This window comes from Rhinoraja longicauda, chromosome 5 (assembly GCF_053455715.1).
Source record: "Rhinoraja longicauda isolate Sanriku21f chromosome 5, sRhiLon1.1, whole genome shotgun sequence".
In the NCBI taxonomy this organism is placed as follows: Eukaryota; Metazoa; Chordata; class Chondrichthyes; order Rajiformes; family Arhynchobatidae; genus Rhinoraja; species Rhinoraja longicauda.
In genome coordinates this window covers 64422441-64438741 of record NC_135957.1, presented here as the reverse complement: position 1 = coordinate 64438741, position 16301 = coordinate 64422441, and the positions used below count along the sequence as shown (strand labels likewise).

The 16301-nt window shown below is 42.5% G+C and overlaps 2 protein-coding genes across 2 annotated transcripts in view; one reads left to right on the top strand and one right to left on the bottom strand.

Annotated features, from left to right (window-relative positions):
• Nucleotides 1–2712, bottom strand: part of LOC144594034 (PC3-like endoprotease variant B) — a 1240467-nt gene extending 1237755 nt beyond the window's left edge. Inside the window, exon 1 of the mRNA XM_078400201.1 lies at nucleotides 2621–2712. The gene's annotated coding sequence lies outside the window, so the exon portion shown is untranslated. The remainder of the gene's footprint in view (nucleotides 1–2620) is intronic.
• An 11308-nt stretch (nucleotides 2713–14020) lies between these two features.
• The window catches only part of mms22l (MMS22-like, DNA repair protein), a 114650-nt gene continuing 112369 nt past the window's right edge, over nucleotides 14021–16301 (top strand). The window contains exon 1 of the mRNA XM_078400198.1: nucleotides 14021–14196. Coding sequence (XP_078256324.1) covers nucleotides 14021–14196 — 176 coding nt within the window. The remainder of the gene's footprint in view (nucleotides 14197–16301) is intronic.

Sequence of the window (16301 nt, the reverse complement as noted above, 5' to 3'; positions counted from 1 at the left end):
CCAGCTGCAGACAGAAAGCTCCCTTAATGACAGGCATCATAATCCTAGCCTACTGAGGTCATGGTCACTAGGTCATGGTCTGTGTCGGGTGACTCTCTTCTCTAGGTTCATCAAACTGAATCTGAAAATCTGGGCAAGTCCAGGTGATATCGAGCTGAATGCCCAATGTATCTGACTAATTCCCAGGTTCATCAAACTGAATCTGAAAATCTGGGCAAGTCCAGGTGATATCGAGCTGAATGCCCAATGTATCGGACTAATTCCCAGGTTATCATCATATCATATCATATACATACAGCCGGAAACAGGCCTTTTCGGCCCTCCAAGTCCGTGCCGCCCAGTGATCCCCGTACATTAACACTATCCTACACCCACTAGGGACAATTTTTACATTTACCCAGCCAATTAACCTACATACCTGTACGTCTTTGGAGTGTGGGAGGAAACCGAAGATCTCGGAGTAAACCCACGCAGGTCACGGGGAGAACGTACAAACTCCTTACAGTGCAGCACCCGTAGTCAGGATCGAACCTGAGTCTCCGGCGCTGCATTCGCTGTAAAGCAGCAACTCTACCGCTGCGCTACCGTGCCGTACACTTCATATGAGTGGGTGGCATGAAAGAAAATCACCTATATTATTTTCACAATCATACTCTCTGATAACTGTATATGCAAAGGATGTTCAAAAATGACACAGAATGTCACAATAGTATTAAAAATATATATATATATATATATATTATGTTGGAAAATTATCAAATCACTCACTCCTTAGCAGATTTGCCTTAATTTCAGGTGAGGTTGGCATGCTATTTTTCAAAAATTGACAAATTTCTGACAATATAAATCATGTGTTATTCTACATTACAAGACCACGAGGTCTATCCACATGAACTGCAAGGCAAAGTTTCAGTATACTCAGCTTACAAGTTCCTAGGAACGCAGAGCCAAAAACTAGTGTAAAACTGATGTTATACTATTTTGATTTAGTTTGAACTCTGCATGAATCATTATGTGCAAAAGCATTAGAATTGCTGCTTTCTAAATATGATGCTCCTTTCCACAATCTTTCTTTCAATAGGTCCTCAATAGAAACAGTAGAGAAAAAATATAAATGTATTGACTTTATTTCTTTTCTAAAAATATTTAATATTTTGTTGAAAATGTCATATGAAAATGTCTAATTTTTTATTCTATAAATGCTTGCCTTCCTAACTTTAGTTCTAGAGGTTGATAAAATTCCTTGTCATTCTTTGAAGCATATAACATATATAACATATATCCGTCATCATGACTATATCGTACGTAGGTCAGTGAAAGGTAGGCAGGAAGGAGCCTTGTGTTGTCCTCAAGCGTGTTCAAGAACATAATTCCAATAGTTGTGGTCTGGTGAAAGCAACATTTTGGAAAGTACAGAATGCTTATGAGAAAAATCTTTGCAAGAGCAGCATGTAATGCAACTTTTGTCATGCTCTTGATTAAATTCTGTAAGATTAAATTTTTTCATTTACAGGAGAGGTAAATAATAAGTCTGATTTCCTTGCCCCAAAAAAATGATTATCAACAGCAGGAAAACAAATGTACTGGAATCACATTAAGTGCGGACAATCCAGTTGGAACCTTAGGACAATGCATATTCACAAGACGCATGTAATTTGTTTGGTAAAGCAGCATTAAACTCCATAATAAGACACTCCAAGTCTCTGCAATTTCAGATGAAACAACTACAACCTAATAATGTTTTTGAAACAGCACAATGGCTGAGAGTCTCAATGGACCATCCAAGAAGATGCAATTTCATTAGTTACACCATATACTGTGTTTGAAATATGTGTTCCAGCAGTTTAACATCCAAGTACTGCCTTATGGAAAACTAATTACTGAATCACTAAGAGCTCCATAATGTCCTGCATTAAGTATCACGCATCATACATAATGCATGTATAACAGCCTCTGCACTCTGATTACAGAGCACTGTCATTAAGTGAGGAAATTAAAGATGTGAATAATTCACCAAGTGAGCTTATTTGTCATTGCTGTGTTGTGAAATTAGAAATTCTAATGGGTGCTGCAATTTTCTTACTCAGTTGGCACAAAGAACAATTTTAGGATGCATTGCAAAAACTAAAAATAATTGTCTTATTTCTGTGGATGTTCATTCTATTTCTATTTCTTGTAGGTTTCATTGGTATTGCAATCAACTTATTATTTTAAAGAACATACTTTTGGCAATAATGGTTATCAAAATAATTCTACTTTGCATAAGGTAATGAATCAATTTATGATAATCATATGAATGATACTGGAATGTAAACAATAGAAATATTCTAAGAAAATGTTACATAATACAATTTATATGTATAAAGGGTCACTTCTTGACAATAAATTACATTGCATTTACCCATGTAATATCTTTCCTAAATTAACACAAACATTTTCTTATTTTACACAGTCAGAAATAAACGTTTATTTTTTTCTATGCTGGTTGCTGGCAAAAAAAAAAATCATCACCCAACGACCCTGCTCCCCAAGGCTTTTCATAAATGTACTGAAAAAAAATCAATCATTGCAAATCTAAGTAAGGCCTTAAATATATATTAGGTCATACAGTACCTCTTACCTCAGTTCCACACAACGTTGAGATTTATTTCTGCGGATTTCCTCTAAATCCCAGAGACAGGGACAGAGTCCACTTGACCGCACATAACAGCATCTTCACCAAATGCTCCCAGCTGTCAGATAAAATATTATCAATTCTAACAAAAATATATTCCCCTCTGGAGAACTCTTTCTCTCTCATCCCCTCTGTCTCAAATCTTTGTGCCATTTCCTTCGGCGACATGAACCGAAAAAACACAGAATGTTGATGTTGCTCATTGCAAATCTGAAAAAGTCCCGGCTGATTTCCTCAAGCCACTGGCTGACAGGACAGCTGGGGAAAAAATACATTGTAGACATTACAGCAAAAGGTGAAGGATTCTTTCACTGTAGAATGAGGGAAGCTGCATCAGATTTCTCTTTCTCTGTGTCTAGGTTTTTTTTATATAAGGAGCGGAATGCAGACACAATAAGAGAGAGGGAGAGGGCTGTCAGTGCCGATAAATCTGCATATGGAAATACGGGTTATCCTGGGTGCAATTTTATTTAACTGTGATGTACTGTTTTTTAATTAGACAAGAATACACACAGACAGAGAGAGCCCCAGCAAGAAGCAGCGCCCGGCTTCATCTCAGGCGGAGTCTCATAAACTAAGCGCACTTCATTTAAGTCCCGGTCTGCATTTTGTTTTGATTTCAAGGGGAAAAAAATACTAATTATGGAAATTCTTCTGTTAGCCCAGTTTTTACATTCACATCCTTACAGTATTGTTCAGCATCACTGCTTTCGAGGACGTGCATAACTGAAAAGAGGCACAACAAAAGTTTAGCTTTCTTGAGTCTAGTTTTATAAAAATCAGCATTGACTTAAATAAACCATTGTATAGAACATGGAAAAGATGTAAAATGTACAATTTTAGTATTTACAAATATATTGCAATTATAATATCTTTGTTAAGATGCTTTGGCTTTCAATTTAATGAGCCTTTCAAGAAGATTCCGACACGTTATCATTTTTTAAAGCTCAACTGGTTTACGAGTTGGTCTTAATCACTGAACAAGCACGATTTATTTGATTTCAGGTTATTGATGCTGAGCAATTCATTCCGAAAAATCGTCACTCTTCTGAGCCACGTATTTATTTTTTTTAAAGATGGGATGTTTAAAGGAGGGGGGCAGATTTTTTAACCATACTTTCCGAGGATAAAATTAGGCATTTCACGCATCGGTGTAAAAACACACTTCAGCGAGTTTGCCACTGAAATTTCTTTGGTATTTTCCCGTTTAGGGATCACGCCACAAAAAGCAAGATGAAAAGGTACGTGAGTGCAACATTAACACTTGAAGAAATTATTAATTTTCAAGCACCGAGATGAAACCAGCGACATTTCAAGGGAAAAATGCGAATAATAATCCATATGCGAACACATCTATCTACATGTCTGTACCTTTTTCAGTGTGTGTGAGGGGAGGAGGGAGGTGGTCATTTTTCGTGTGTGAGTAGAGCGGGTTAATACAGACGCTCCCTGACTCAGAAGTGTAGCAATCTGAAGCTCCAGCCAATCACAAAGCCCCTGGTACCGACATTCCAAACTCCCCGACCAATCAGCGGCCGAGGGGCCGGCGCCAGCGCGCATGCGGGTCCCAGGCCACGGAAGCGCGGGAAGCAGGAAAAGGACAAACAGCAGCAAGGAGACAACAGACACAGGTACTCACCACGTAGGCACAGCCAGGGGAATGCAGATGCTGCTTCACCAAAGAGGGAAAAAAATCACATAAGCTCGCCATATTCGTGTTGCCAGTGGCTGGGTTGTTTGTTGTTGATAATGAATAAGATACATTCAGGGCCACTCTGTCCACTGTCACAGTGTGTACTGCTGCTAAACACTTTGTACTGTATCTGAGATGCTTATCCAAGATGTATCTAGAGTAAGAAAATAACTGCAGATGCCGGTACAAATCGAAGGTATTTATTCACAAAATGCTGGTGTAACTCAGCAGGTCAGGCAGCATCTCCTGAGATGCTGCCTGACCTGCTGAGTTACTCCAGCATTTTGTGAATAAATCCAAGATGTATCTAAGTGTTTGTGGATAGTGATACTTGTACTGAACTGTCTACGCAAATGAATTTCACTGCACCTCGGTACATGTGACAAATAAAGTACCATAACCCAAGGTTCCAGGAAGGAACTGCAGATGTTGGTTTAAACCAAAGATGGGCACAAAATGCTGGAGTAACTCAGCAGGACAGGCAGCATCTCTGGAAAGAAGGAATGGGTGATCTTTCAGGTCGAGACCTTTCTTTAGACCATACCAAAGGTATTTAATATAGGTCTGAAGAAGGGCCTCGACCAGAAACGCCACCCATTCCTTGTATCCAGAGATGCTAGCTGACCCGCTGAGTTACTCCAACATTTTGTGTCAACCTTCAGTGTAAACCAGCATCTGCAGTTCCTTCCTACATATTGAATATATAACTCGGGATATTATGTTACAGTTGTACCAGACGTTGGTGAGACTGCATTTGGAATATTGTGAAGATAGGCACAAAATGCTGGAGTAACTCAGCGGGACAGGCAGCATCTCTGGAGAGAAGGAATGGGTGACGTTTCATGTCGAGACCCTTCTCCAGAGATGTTGCCTGCATCTTGTGCCTATCTTCGGTTTAAACCAGCATCTGCAGTTCCTTCCTACACATTTGGAATATTGTGTTCAGTTTTGATTACCCTGCTATAGGAAGGATGTCATTAAGCTGAAAAAGAGGAGATTATCGAGGCTGTTGCCAGGACTTTTAGAAAGGGGTGGTTGTGATAAAATTACTGGCAGGTCATGTTAACAAAAGCAGAAGTGGCAATGTAGATGTTATTCATGGGAGTTGGTCATGTTGACAAAGGCAAAGCTATGTTATTTATATGAGGGTTTGTGAGGGGAGCCATAGCCTTATAGAGAAAGGGCAGGCCATAATGTAAATAGAGTCATGGTAAATTATAGAGTCATACAGCACGGAAACAGGCCATTCATCCACACTCATCCATGCTGACCAAGATGCTCCATCTAAGACCAATTTGTCTGCATTTGGCCTATATCCCTCAAAATCTTTCCTATCCATGTATCTGTCCAAGTGTCTTTTAAATGTTGTTCTTGAACCTGGGTCAACTATTTCCTCTGGCAGCTCATTCCTATACTGACTACCCTCTTAGTGAAAAGGTTGCCCCTCAGATTCCTGTTAAATCTTTCCCCACTCATATTAAATCCATATCCTTTGGTTCTTGATTCCTTCCCTGGGTAAAAGACTTTGCGTTTACCTTTTTGAGCTTATAGCACAGCATGGTGATGCAGCGGTAGAGCTGCTGCCCTACAGCGACGGAGATCCGGGATCGATCCCGACTACAGGTGCTATCTGTATGGAGTTTGTACGTTCTCCCTGTGACTGCGTGGGTTTTCTCTGAGATCTTCGGTTTCCTCCCACACTCCAAAGATGTACAGGTTTGTAGGTTAATTGGCTTGGTATCCATAAATTGTTCTTAGTGTGTGTCGGATAGTGTTAGTGTGCGGGGAATCACTGGTCGGCGCGGACTTGGTGGGCCAAAGGAACTGTTTCTGTGCTGTATCTCTAAACTAAACGAAAACTTTAGGCCCAACTTTCCCACACCAGCTAACATGTCCCAGCTACACTTGTCTTGCCTGCCTGCATTTGGCCCACCAAGCCTGTCTTTTCCATGTACCTATCAAAATGTTTCTGTAGCTCAGGCCTTCGAGTCCTGGCAACAGCCTCACAAATCTTCTCTGCACGCTTTTCAGCTAAATTACATCTATCCTATAGTAGAGTACCCAAAATTGAACACAATATTCCAGCAGCTTCACCAGCTTCTTGTACAACTGTAACATAAAGCTGGGTGGCAGTGTGAACTGTGAGGAGGATGCCATGAGGATGCAGGGTGACTTGGACAGGTTGTGTGAGTGGGCAGATGCATGGCAGATGCAGTTTAATGTGGATAAATGTGAGGTTATCCACTTTGGTGGTCAGAACATGAAGGCAGATTATTATCTGAATGGTCTCAAGTTAGGAAATGGGGAAGTACAAAGAGATCTGGGTGCCCTTGTTCATCAGTCACTTAAAGTTAGCATTGCAGGTACAGCAGGCAGTGAAGAAAGCTAATGGCATGTTGGCCTTTATGACAAGAGGAGTTGAGTATAGGAGCAAAGAGGTCCTTCTGCAATTGTACAGGGCCCTGGCGAGACACAGGGCACCTGGAGTACTGTGTGCAGTTTTGGTCTCCAAATTTGAAGAAGGACATTCTTGCTATTGAGGGTATGCAGCGTAGGTTCACTAGGTTAATTCCCGGAATGGCGGGACTGTCGTATGTTGAAAGATTGGAGCGACTAGGCTTGTATACACTGGAATTTAAAAGAATGAGAGGGGATCTTATTGAAACATATATTATTAAAGGATTGGACACATTAGAGGCAGGAAACATGTTCCCAATGTTGGGGGAGTCCAGAACCAGGGGCCACAGTTTAAGAATAAGCGGTAGGCCATTTAGAACAGAGATGAGGGAAAACTTTTCCAGTCAGAGAGTTGTAAATCTGTCAAATTCTCTGCCTCATAAGGCCGTGGAGGCCAATTCTCTGGATGCTTTCAAGAGAAAGCTAAATAGAGCTCTTAAAGATAGGGGGGTATGGGGAGAAGGCAGGAACGGGGTACTGATTGTGAATGATCAGCCATGATCACATTGAATGGTGGTGCTGGCTCAAGGGGCCAAATGGCCTACTCCTGCACCTATTGTCTATTGTCTATAAGTGTCCCAACTATACTCAGTACTTTGACTGCTAAAGGCCAATGTCCAAAAACCTTCTTTACCAACCTATTTACCTGTGATGCCACTTTCATGGAACTGTATACTCCTAAATCCCTCTGATCTGCTCTCCAACTCTCCCATGGGCCTAACGTTGACTGTGAAGATCCTGCCCTGGTTTGACTTCTCAAAATGCAACACCTGACACCTATCTGACATTCTTCAGCCCACTTCCCCAGCTGATCAAAACCCTGCTGTAAATTTTGATAATCATCCCCATTGTCCAGGATGCCATCTATTTTAATGTCATCTGCAAATTTACTAATCATGCCCTGCACATTTTCATCTAAATCATTAATGTAAACCTCAAACAACAAGGGTCACACCAATTCCTGAGGCACATCACTTGTCATAGGCCTCCAGTCCAAAAAACAACTTACCACCACCACCCTCTGCTTCCTTTCATGAAGTCAGAATCAGAATCAGAATAACCTTTATTGTTATCCAAAAAAACAAGTCTTTTGGACGAGATTTTGTCACCCAAAGTCCAACAATAAGAGCAATAAAAATAAGCAATTACACACACAATCACAAACCAACACAAAAAAAAAAGAAACATCCATCACAGTGAGTCTCCTCCAGTCACCTCACTGTGATGGAAGGCCAGAATGTCTTTTTTCTTCCCCTGCCGTCTTCTCCCGCGGTCAGGCTGTTGAAGTTGCCACGTTCCAGGCCCGTGCCGGACAATTCTGTATTCAGGAAGGTAGCTCTCCCTGGATGCCAGGTGGTCTAACCTTCCAGAGCAGCCCAGCATGTGGAATCCTATCAAAGGCCTATCATGTGGAAACTTATCAATGGCTTTGCTGAACTCCGTATTGGCAATGTCTACGGCCTTGTCCTTTTTGGGTTAATTGTGGTTAATTTTATTGAATGGATTGGATGTAGAGAGAGTTGCCCTGTTGGCATAGACAGTGGCTGGCCATACTGGTAAGTACTGAGATAGATATGGGCTGGCCATACTGGTAAGTCCTGAGATAGAGGCAGAGAAACTGAGCATTTGGAAAAGGCTGGTCAATACTCAGTGACCAGGAAGGATAGGTCAGATAGATAGGAGACCAGTCATACATCCAAGGGCTGTCTGTTTTAATGGACTAAAGTCAAGGTAAAGGACACATAAATGGAAATGGTAACCTGGTTAAATAGAGGTGTGTTTTCAGTTCAGTTTTTACAAGGCCTGAGATGGATCTCTATGCAGGCAGTGGATGGTTGATTATATAGACCGTTCTGACCAATTGAGGTACCTCAGAAATATTCATGCCACATTTAAGTGTTAATAACTCTGAATGTCTGATGCGACAGGCCTAGCTAATTTATTTTCCTGACTGGCTGTGTGGAGTTTACACATGTGAAGTTTGACTATCTGGGTTTCCTTCATGTGCTCCGGTTTCCTCTCACATTCGAAGGAGGTGCTCGCTTGTAAGTGAATTGGCCTTTGTAAATTGCCCCTAGTGTAGGGAGTGGATGTGAACATGGAATATCATAGAACTAGAATGAATGGCTAATTGATGGACAGTGGGCTGAAGAGCCTGTTTCCATGCTGTATCTTTGAATCACAGAAACACAGAAAATAGGTGCAGGAGGAGGCCATTCAGCCCTTCGAGCCAGCACCGCCACTCATTGTGATCATGGCTGATCGTCCCCAATCAATACCCCGTGCCTGCCTTCTCCCCATATCCCTTGATTCCACTAGCCCCTAGAGCTCTATCTAACTCGATCTCAATCAATTCAATCTAATTTAGGCAGGGGCTGGGATCAAAAGTCAGATCAGTGCTGTACCCTGATTAGATTGCTGGTGTTCATACATTATCTGTCAGAGACAGGAGAAGGGTGATACAATGAAGGTTTGGTATATGAGTACATATTCCTCTTGAAAGGGATAGTTCTACACAAGCAACTGTGGTGAGGATACATATCCTGTGTACAATAACCGGATTCGACACCAACACCATTGTCAAGTTTGCAGACGACACAACGGTGATCGGGCTTATCACCAACGGGGATGAAACAAACTATAGAGCGGAGGTGCAGAACCTGGCGGACTGGTGCTCGGATATCAACCTGTCCCTAAATACCACCAAGACCAAGGAGCTGATCATCAACTTCCGTAGGTCACATAACGGGGAATATGCCCCGATCTCTATCAACGGGGACAGTGTGGAGAGAGTGTCCAGCTTCAAGTTTCTGGGCACTCACATTTTGGAGGACCTAACATGGTCCAATAACACTGCTGCGCTGGTCAAGAAGGCACAACAAAGACTGTTCTACTTAAGAACACTGAAAAAGTCTGGTCTACCCCAACAGCTGCTGACGACCTTCTACCGCTGCACCATAGAGAGCATCCTAACGCATGGCATCCCTGTGTGGTACCTCAGCTGCACGGAGACAGAAAGGAAAGCTCTACAGCAGGTAGTCCATAGAGCTCAGAGGACCATCGGAACACAGCTACCAGACTTGGAGGGCATCTACAACACACGATGCCTCAGAAAAGCCACCAGCATCCACAAAGACTCTTCACACCCCTGCAACAGTCTGTTCGAACTCCTTCCATCGGGCAGACGATACAAGGCCTTCTACGCCCGCACCTCCAGACTCAGGGACAGCTTCATCCCCAGGGCCATAGCTGCTATGAACCGGTCCTGCTGAGCCGGATGGCCACAACGCATAGATCAACTTGCACTTTACCCTGTCTAAAAACTGTTACAATTGTTTCGTTTCGTTGGGTTGCAGTTAATTACTTAAATTATTGCATCGTATGGGAGGCGCATTCCCAATCTCGTTGTACCCCTGGGTACAATGACAATAAAGATATATTGTATTGTATTGTATTGTATACGTACGCAGGGGCTGTGGTAGAGTTACAGTTTAGTTTAGTTTAGAGATACAGCATGGATACAGGCCCTTCGGCCCACCGGGTCCGCACTGACCAGCGATCCCCGCACATTAACACAAGCCACCGCACACGAGGGACAATTTACATTTAAACCAAGTATACAAACCCAAGCTAATTAACCAACAAACTAGTACGTCTTTGGAGTTGGGAGGAAACTGAAGATCTTGGAGAAAACCCACTCGGTCACGGGGAGAACATACAACCTCCGTACAGACAGCACTCGTAGTCGGGATCGAACCCGGGGTTTCCGGCGCTGTAAGGCAGCAACTCTACCACAGCGCCACCGTGCCGCCCAAATAGTTCATTGATACCGGAATTGATGGAAAGACAAATCATAAGTATGGTCTCTATTCCAGGCAAGTAGGAGTAGTGTAGCTGGGACATTGTTGGCAGGTTGGGCCGAAGGGCCTGTTTCCGCAGTGTATCGCTCTATGAATAATAATAATAATAAAGGGCAGAGAATGGAGCAGATCAAAGGTAACAGACAATGAACAGTCGAGCACAGGCACAAGCTCTTCCATCTCAGAAAATGATACAAAATTAATCTCCTCCTCCTGCATGTGATTCATATTCCACTGTTCCCTGCATATTCATATGCCAGTCAAAATGCCTCTTCAATACTACTGTCGTGTCTGCTTTCACCACCATCCCTGAAAGCATGTTCCAGTCACGTACCAGTCTCTGTGTAACGGAAACTTTCCCTTTGATCTTTCACTTTAAACCAATGGCCTCCAGTCTGGCATTTCCACTCTGGGGGAAAAAAGCTTCTGACTGTCTACCCTATCCATGGCTCTTAGAATTTTATATACTTTTATTAAGTCTCCCCTCAGCCTCTGTGCTCCAGAGAAAACAATACAATTCTATCCATCCTCTCATGATAGCTAATACCCTCTGTTCAGAATGATCAGAATGATTGAGAATGATCAGCCATGATCACATTGAATGGGGGTGCTGGCTCGAAGGGCCGAATGGCCTACTCCTGCACCTATTGTCTATTGTATTAGTGGGTGGACCTAGTGAAAACTGGTGAACCTCTTTTGCATCTTCTCCACAGCTTCCACATCTCTCATGTAATGGGAAGACCAGGACTGCACACAATATTCCAAACGCGGCTTATCCAAAATTTTATATAGCTGCAAATTCATTTCCTGGCTCTCACACTCAGTGCCCTGATCAATGAAGGCAAATGAAGGCCCTTTTTGTAAGCACCGTGTCTATTTATGGTGCCAATTTTCTGGGAGGTATGGATTTAGAAACATAGAAAATAGGTGCAGGAGTAGGCCATTCGGCCCTTTGAGCCAACACCACCATTCAATAGGATCATGGCTGATCATCTAAAATTAATACCCCGTTCTGCTCTTTCCCCATATCCGTTAATTCCTTTAGCCCTAAGAGCTAAATTTAACTCTTGAAAACATTCAGTGAATTGGCCTCCACTGCCTTCTGTGGCAGGGAATTCCACAGATTCACAACTCTCTGGGTGAAGAAGTTTTTCCTCATCTCAGTTCTAAATGGCCTACCCCTCATTCTTAAACTGTGACCCCTTGTTCTGGATTCCCCCAACATCGGGAACATTTTTCCTGCATCTTGCCTGTCCAATCCTTTAAGAATTTTATATGTTTCCATTAGGTCCCCTCTCATCCGTCTAAATTCCAGTGAATACAAGCCCAGTCGCTCCATTCTTTCATCATATATCAGTCCCACCATCCGGGGAATTAACCTGCACTCCCTCAATAGCAATAATGTCCTTCCTCAAATTAGGAGACCAAAATTGCACACAATACTCCAGGTGCGGTCTCACCAGGGCCTCACAAACACTCTGTTCATCAATGCTGTTAAGGGTCTTGCTATTAACTGTATACTGTCTGTCCCCTTGTATTTGACCTTGCAAAGTGCAATGCCTCACACTTGCTCAGATTAAAGTCTGTCAGGCTTTTCTCTGCCCATATCTATTGCTGATCGATCTCCTGCTGCATCCTTTGACAGCCTTCTTCATTGTCCCCAACTGCACCAATTTTTGTGTTGTCTGCAAATTTATGGATATGGGTAAAATTACATTTTGTGTAAAACTACCAAGTCACTGTGCATCCCAGGCATCTGAATCATCTGAATCAGCCTGCTATGAGGGACTTTAGCAAATGCTTTACTAAAATTCATGTGGACAGAAATAAAGACAGAGATATTAATGCAGATAATGTGCCATGATGTATACAAGATTATAAGATAAGTAAGTGCGTTTTGGAGTCATAGAGCGTAAAAATAGGCCCTTCGACCTAACTTGCCCTCTCCGACCAACATGTCCCATCTCCACTAGTCTCTCCTGCCTGCATTTGGCCCATATCCCTCTAAACCTGTCTAGGAGACTCCCCTGTCCTAAATTTGTCAAGGAGTGGGAGAGTCTAAGACCAGAGGTTGTAGCCTCAGAATTAAAGGACGTTCTTTTAGGAAAGAGATGAGGAGAAATTTATTTATTCAGAGGGTGGTGAATCTGTGGAATTCTTTGCCATAGAAGGCTGTGGAGGCCAAGTCAGTGGATATTTTTTAAGGCAGAGATAGATACATTTTTGTTTAGTACAAGTGTCAGAGGTTATTTGGAGAAGGCAGGAGAATGGGGTTAGGAGGGAGAGATAGATCAGCCATGATTGAATGGTGGAGTAGACTTGATGGGCCGAATGGCCTAATTCTACTCCTATCACTTATGATGTTATGACCTATCCATGTACCTGGGTACCTGGATTTTATAGGGAAGGTGATCACCTCCAGTAAGGGAAATAGGTTGTCATTGTGAGACAGACTTGCTTTCGCTACCAAAACTCTAGTATCAGTAAGTGTATTCTGGAAACATGCAGAATTTCTTGTCAATATTTTATCTGAAAATTATCTTTTGCATATCTCTACTATTTTGATATGATAAATTAATTCACGGTTGGTACTGTAATTGGAATTATTTCATGTTTATGACATTATTTCCTGTTCTACAGCTTGATGATTGTAAAAACAAAACTGTGCCTGAGCTGGAGGCCAAAACAATTGAAAGCTGCATTATCATTTTTCCGAACACTTGCGCACGGTGCCCCAAGGCCTGCTGGATCTCCCGGTCGCCAACCATTTTAACTCCCCTTCCCATTCCCATACCAACAGTTTTGCCCAGGGCTTCTTCCATTGACCGATTGAGGCCACACGTACACTGGAGGAACAGCACCTCGTATTCCACTTGGATAGCTTATAACCCAATGGTATGAACATTAAATTCTCCAATTTTAGGCAACACTTCTCCCATTTCACCCCAGAATCTTTCCTGTGTTCTCCCACCAGAGCGCACCCACTTCTCCCACTCCCCTCATCTGTCCCCTCGTCCCCTTCCACCTATATCCCACCCTCTGGCGATACATTCACTTCTGCTCTCCTTCTCTGATGTCCCTTATCTCCAACCTTTGTCTACCCATTTACCAATAAATAGTCCCCTCACCTGTATCTATCTATCACTTGCCAGGTCTTGTCTCAACCCTACCTCTTTTGCAACTACTCCCCCCCCCCTCCCCCCCACTGCAATCATTCTGAAGGAGGGTCCCATACCAAAATGTTGCCTATTCATGTCCTCTGGAGAAGCTGCCTGATCTGCTGAGTTACTCCTGCACTTTGTGTTGTATTTAACAGCAATGTTGTTTTTCAGGAAAATGGACGATGACTTTGGAGGATCCCTGACCCCTCCTGTCTCTCCACGTGAGATAGAAGGAATGGAGACAGATGTGCAATGTTGCCGACCTCCTTGTTTCTCCTGCTCCTTGGGCCAACAAGATGCAGGAAATCCCTTTTCTGCTGAAGGCTATGTAGCAAGTGGATCACTAAACCGGTACATACACAAACTGGTGTTGTGCAACTGTTACATTACTGTTGGTTAAAGACTTATAAATCGTGGATGAGGTGTTTAATTTCGTTTATTGTCACGTGCACCAAGGTATAGTGAAAAGCTTGATTTTTGTTGCAAGCTATCCAGTCAGCGGAAAGACTATGCATGATTACAATCAAGCCGTCCACAATGTACAGATACAGGTTAACAGGCATAACGTTTAGTGCAAGATAAAGTCCAGCAAAATATGATTAAAGATAGTCCGAGGGTCTCCAATGAGGTAGATCGTAGCTCTCTCGTTGTTGGTTGGATGGTTCAGTTGCCTGATACCAGCTGGGAAGAAACAATCGCTGAGTCTGGAGGTGTGTGTTTTCACACTTTTGACCCCCAATCCCCATTTCCAGGTTTTTCTAGGTGAGACAGAAAGACAGTCTTTCAAGGTGAGACAGAGGTTCACCTGCACCTCCTCCAACCTCATCTATTGCATCCGCTGCTCTAGATGTCAACTTCTTTACATCGGCGAAACCAAACGCAGGCTCGGCGATCGTTTCACTCAACATCTTCGCTCAGTCCGCCTTAACCAACCTGATCTCCCAGTGGCTGAGCACTTCAACTCCCCCTCCCACTCCCAGTTTGACCTTTCTGTCATGGGCCTCCTCCAGTGCCATAGTGAGGCCCACTGGAAATTGGAGGAACAGCACCTCATATTTCGCTTGGGCAGCTTGCAGCCCAGCGGTATGAACATTGACCTCCAACTTTAGATAGTTCCTCTGTCCCTCTCTTCCCCTCCCCCTTCCCAGTTCTCCCTCTATCTTCCTGTCTCCACCTATATCCTTCCTTTGTCCCGCCCCCCTGACATCAGTCTGAAGAAGGGTCTCACCCATTCCTTCTCTCCTGAGATGCTGCCTGACCTGCTGAGTTACTCCAGCATTTTGTGAATAAATACCTCCCATTTCCAGGTTTGTCACCAGGTGGAATTTCTCCTGATGCAGGAAGACTGTTTGCTTCTCAGAACCTTGTTACTATGTAATTGTCCAGCAGCTGCCTGAAGTTATAGCTGGGAGGATCTTTTTTGCTATTGTAGATTTTTTCTTTGTACAAGGTCAGTTGTGAGCTGACCACACATCTATCTGTCTGTACTCACTGCAAAATCTGGACCATTGGAAAGTATGGTAGAGTGCAAGTAAATTGAAATTTTGTTTGCGATTCATGGATTAATTTACAAATATAAGTTGCATAAAATTGGCTTGTTAAAATTCTTGTGTTTTATTTACATTCTCAGGTAATTTAATTGAATTTCCAGGTGTCGGATTATGCGGAGAAGGCAGGAGAATGGGGTTGAGAGGAAAAGATAGATCAGCCATGATTGAATGGCAGAGTAGACATGATGGGCTGAATGGCCTAATTTTCCTTTGATCACTTATGAACTCATGAAATGCTTAAAATGATTTCAGGATTTGATCATTTAAAAAAAAAACTGTTTCCTTTGAACTTAATCAAAATTTTGGTAGAAATATTAGGGAAGAACTTTTCAAACGGGGGAAATCTGAGAAGAACTGCTCAAAATGTATAGGGACAATTGAAAAATGTAACACAGGGATTGAAGGATTTTTATTAATTAACGGTATCCATTAAAAATGTAGCAAAGTCAGTTATGGAAAAACAAAATAGTTACACATCTGGCCATTTCGCCCATCTAGTTCATATAAGCTTTTCTTGCAGAACAATCTATTTCCCATCTCTTCCACTATAATTTTTTTTCAGTGTAAATAGAGTTGCAATGTAACCCTAATCGAAACACAGAAAGACTGTGAGGAAATAAGTTCTGTGTTCCCAATTTCCTGTGAATTGAAGAGGAATTCCAATCATTCAATCTAATCTGGAATGAAGTGCAAAAGACTTGGCTGGTGTTCTGTTGGACGAGTTGTTCTGTTTTTAGAAGGCTCTTTCTTAGAAATGTTTTTACAAATGGAATCACATTTATAAGCTGAAGTAAATCTAGATTTAGAAACTAAATTTGGGTCACTTTTATAATCTCCAAGATGCCGAAGTAAATTTTAAAGGCAGAATTCATTTCATTGTTGCCCTTTCCACATCTTCTGGATGTC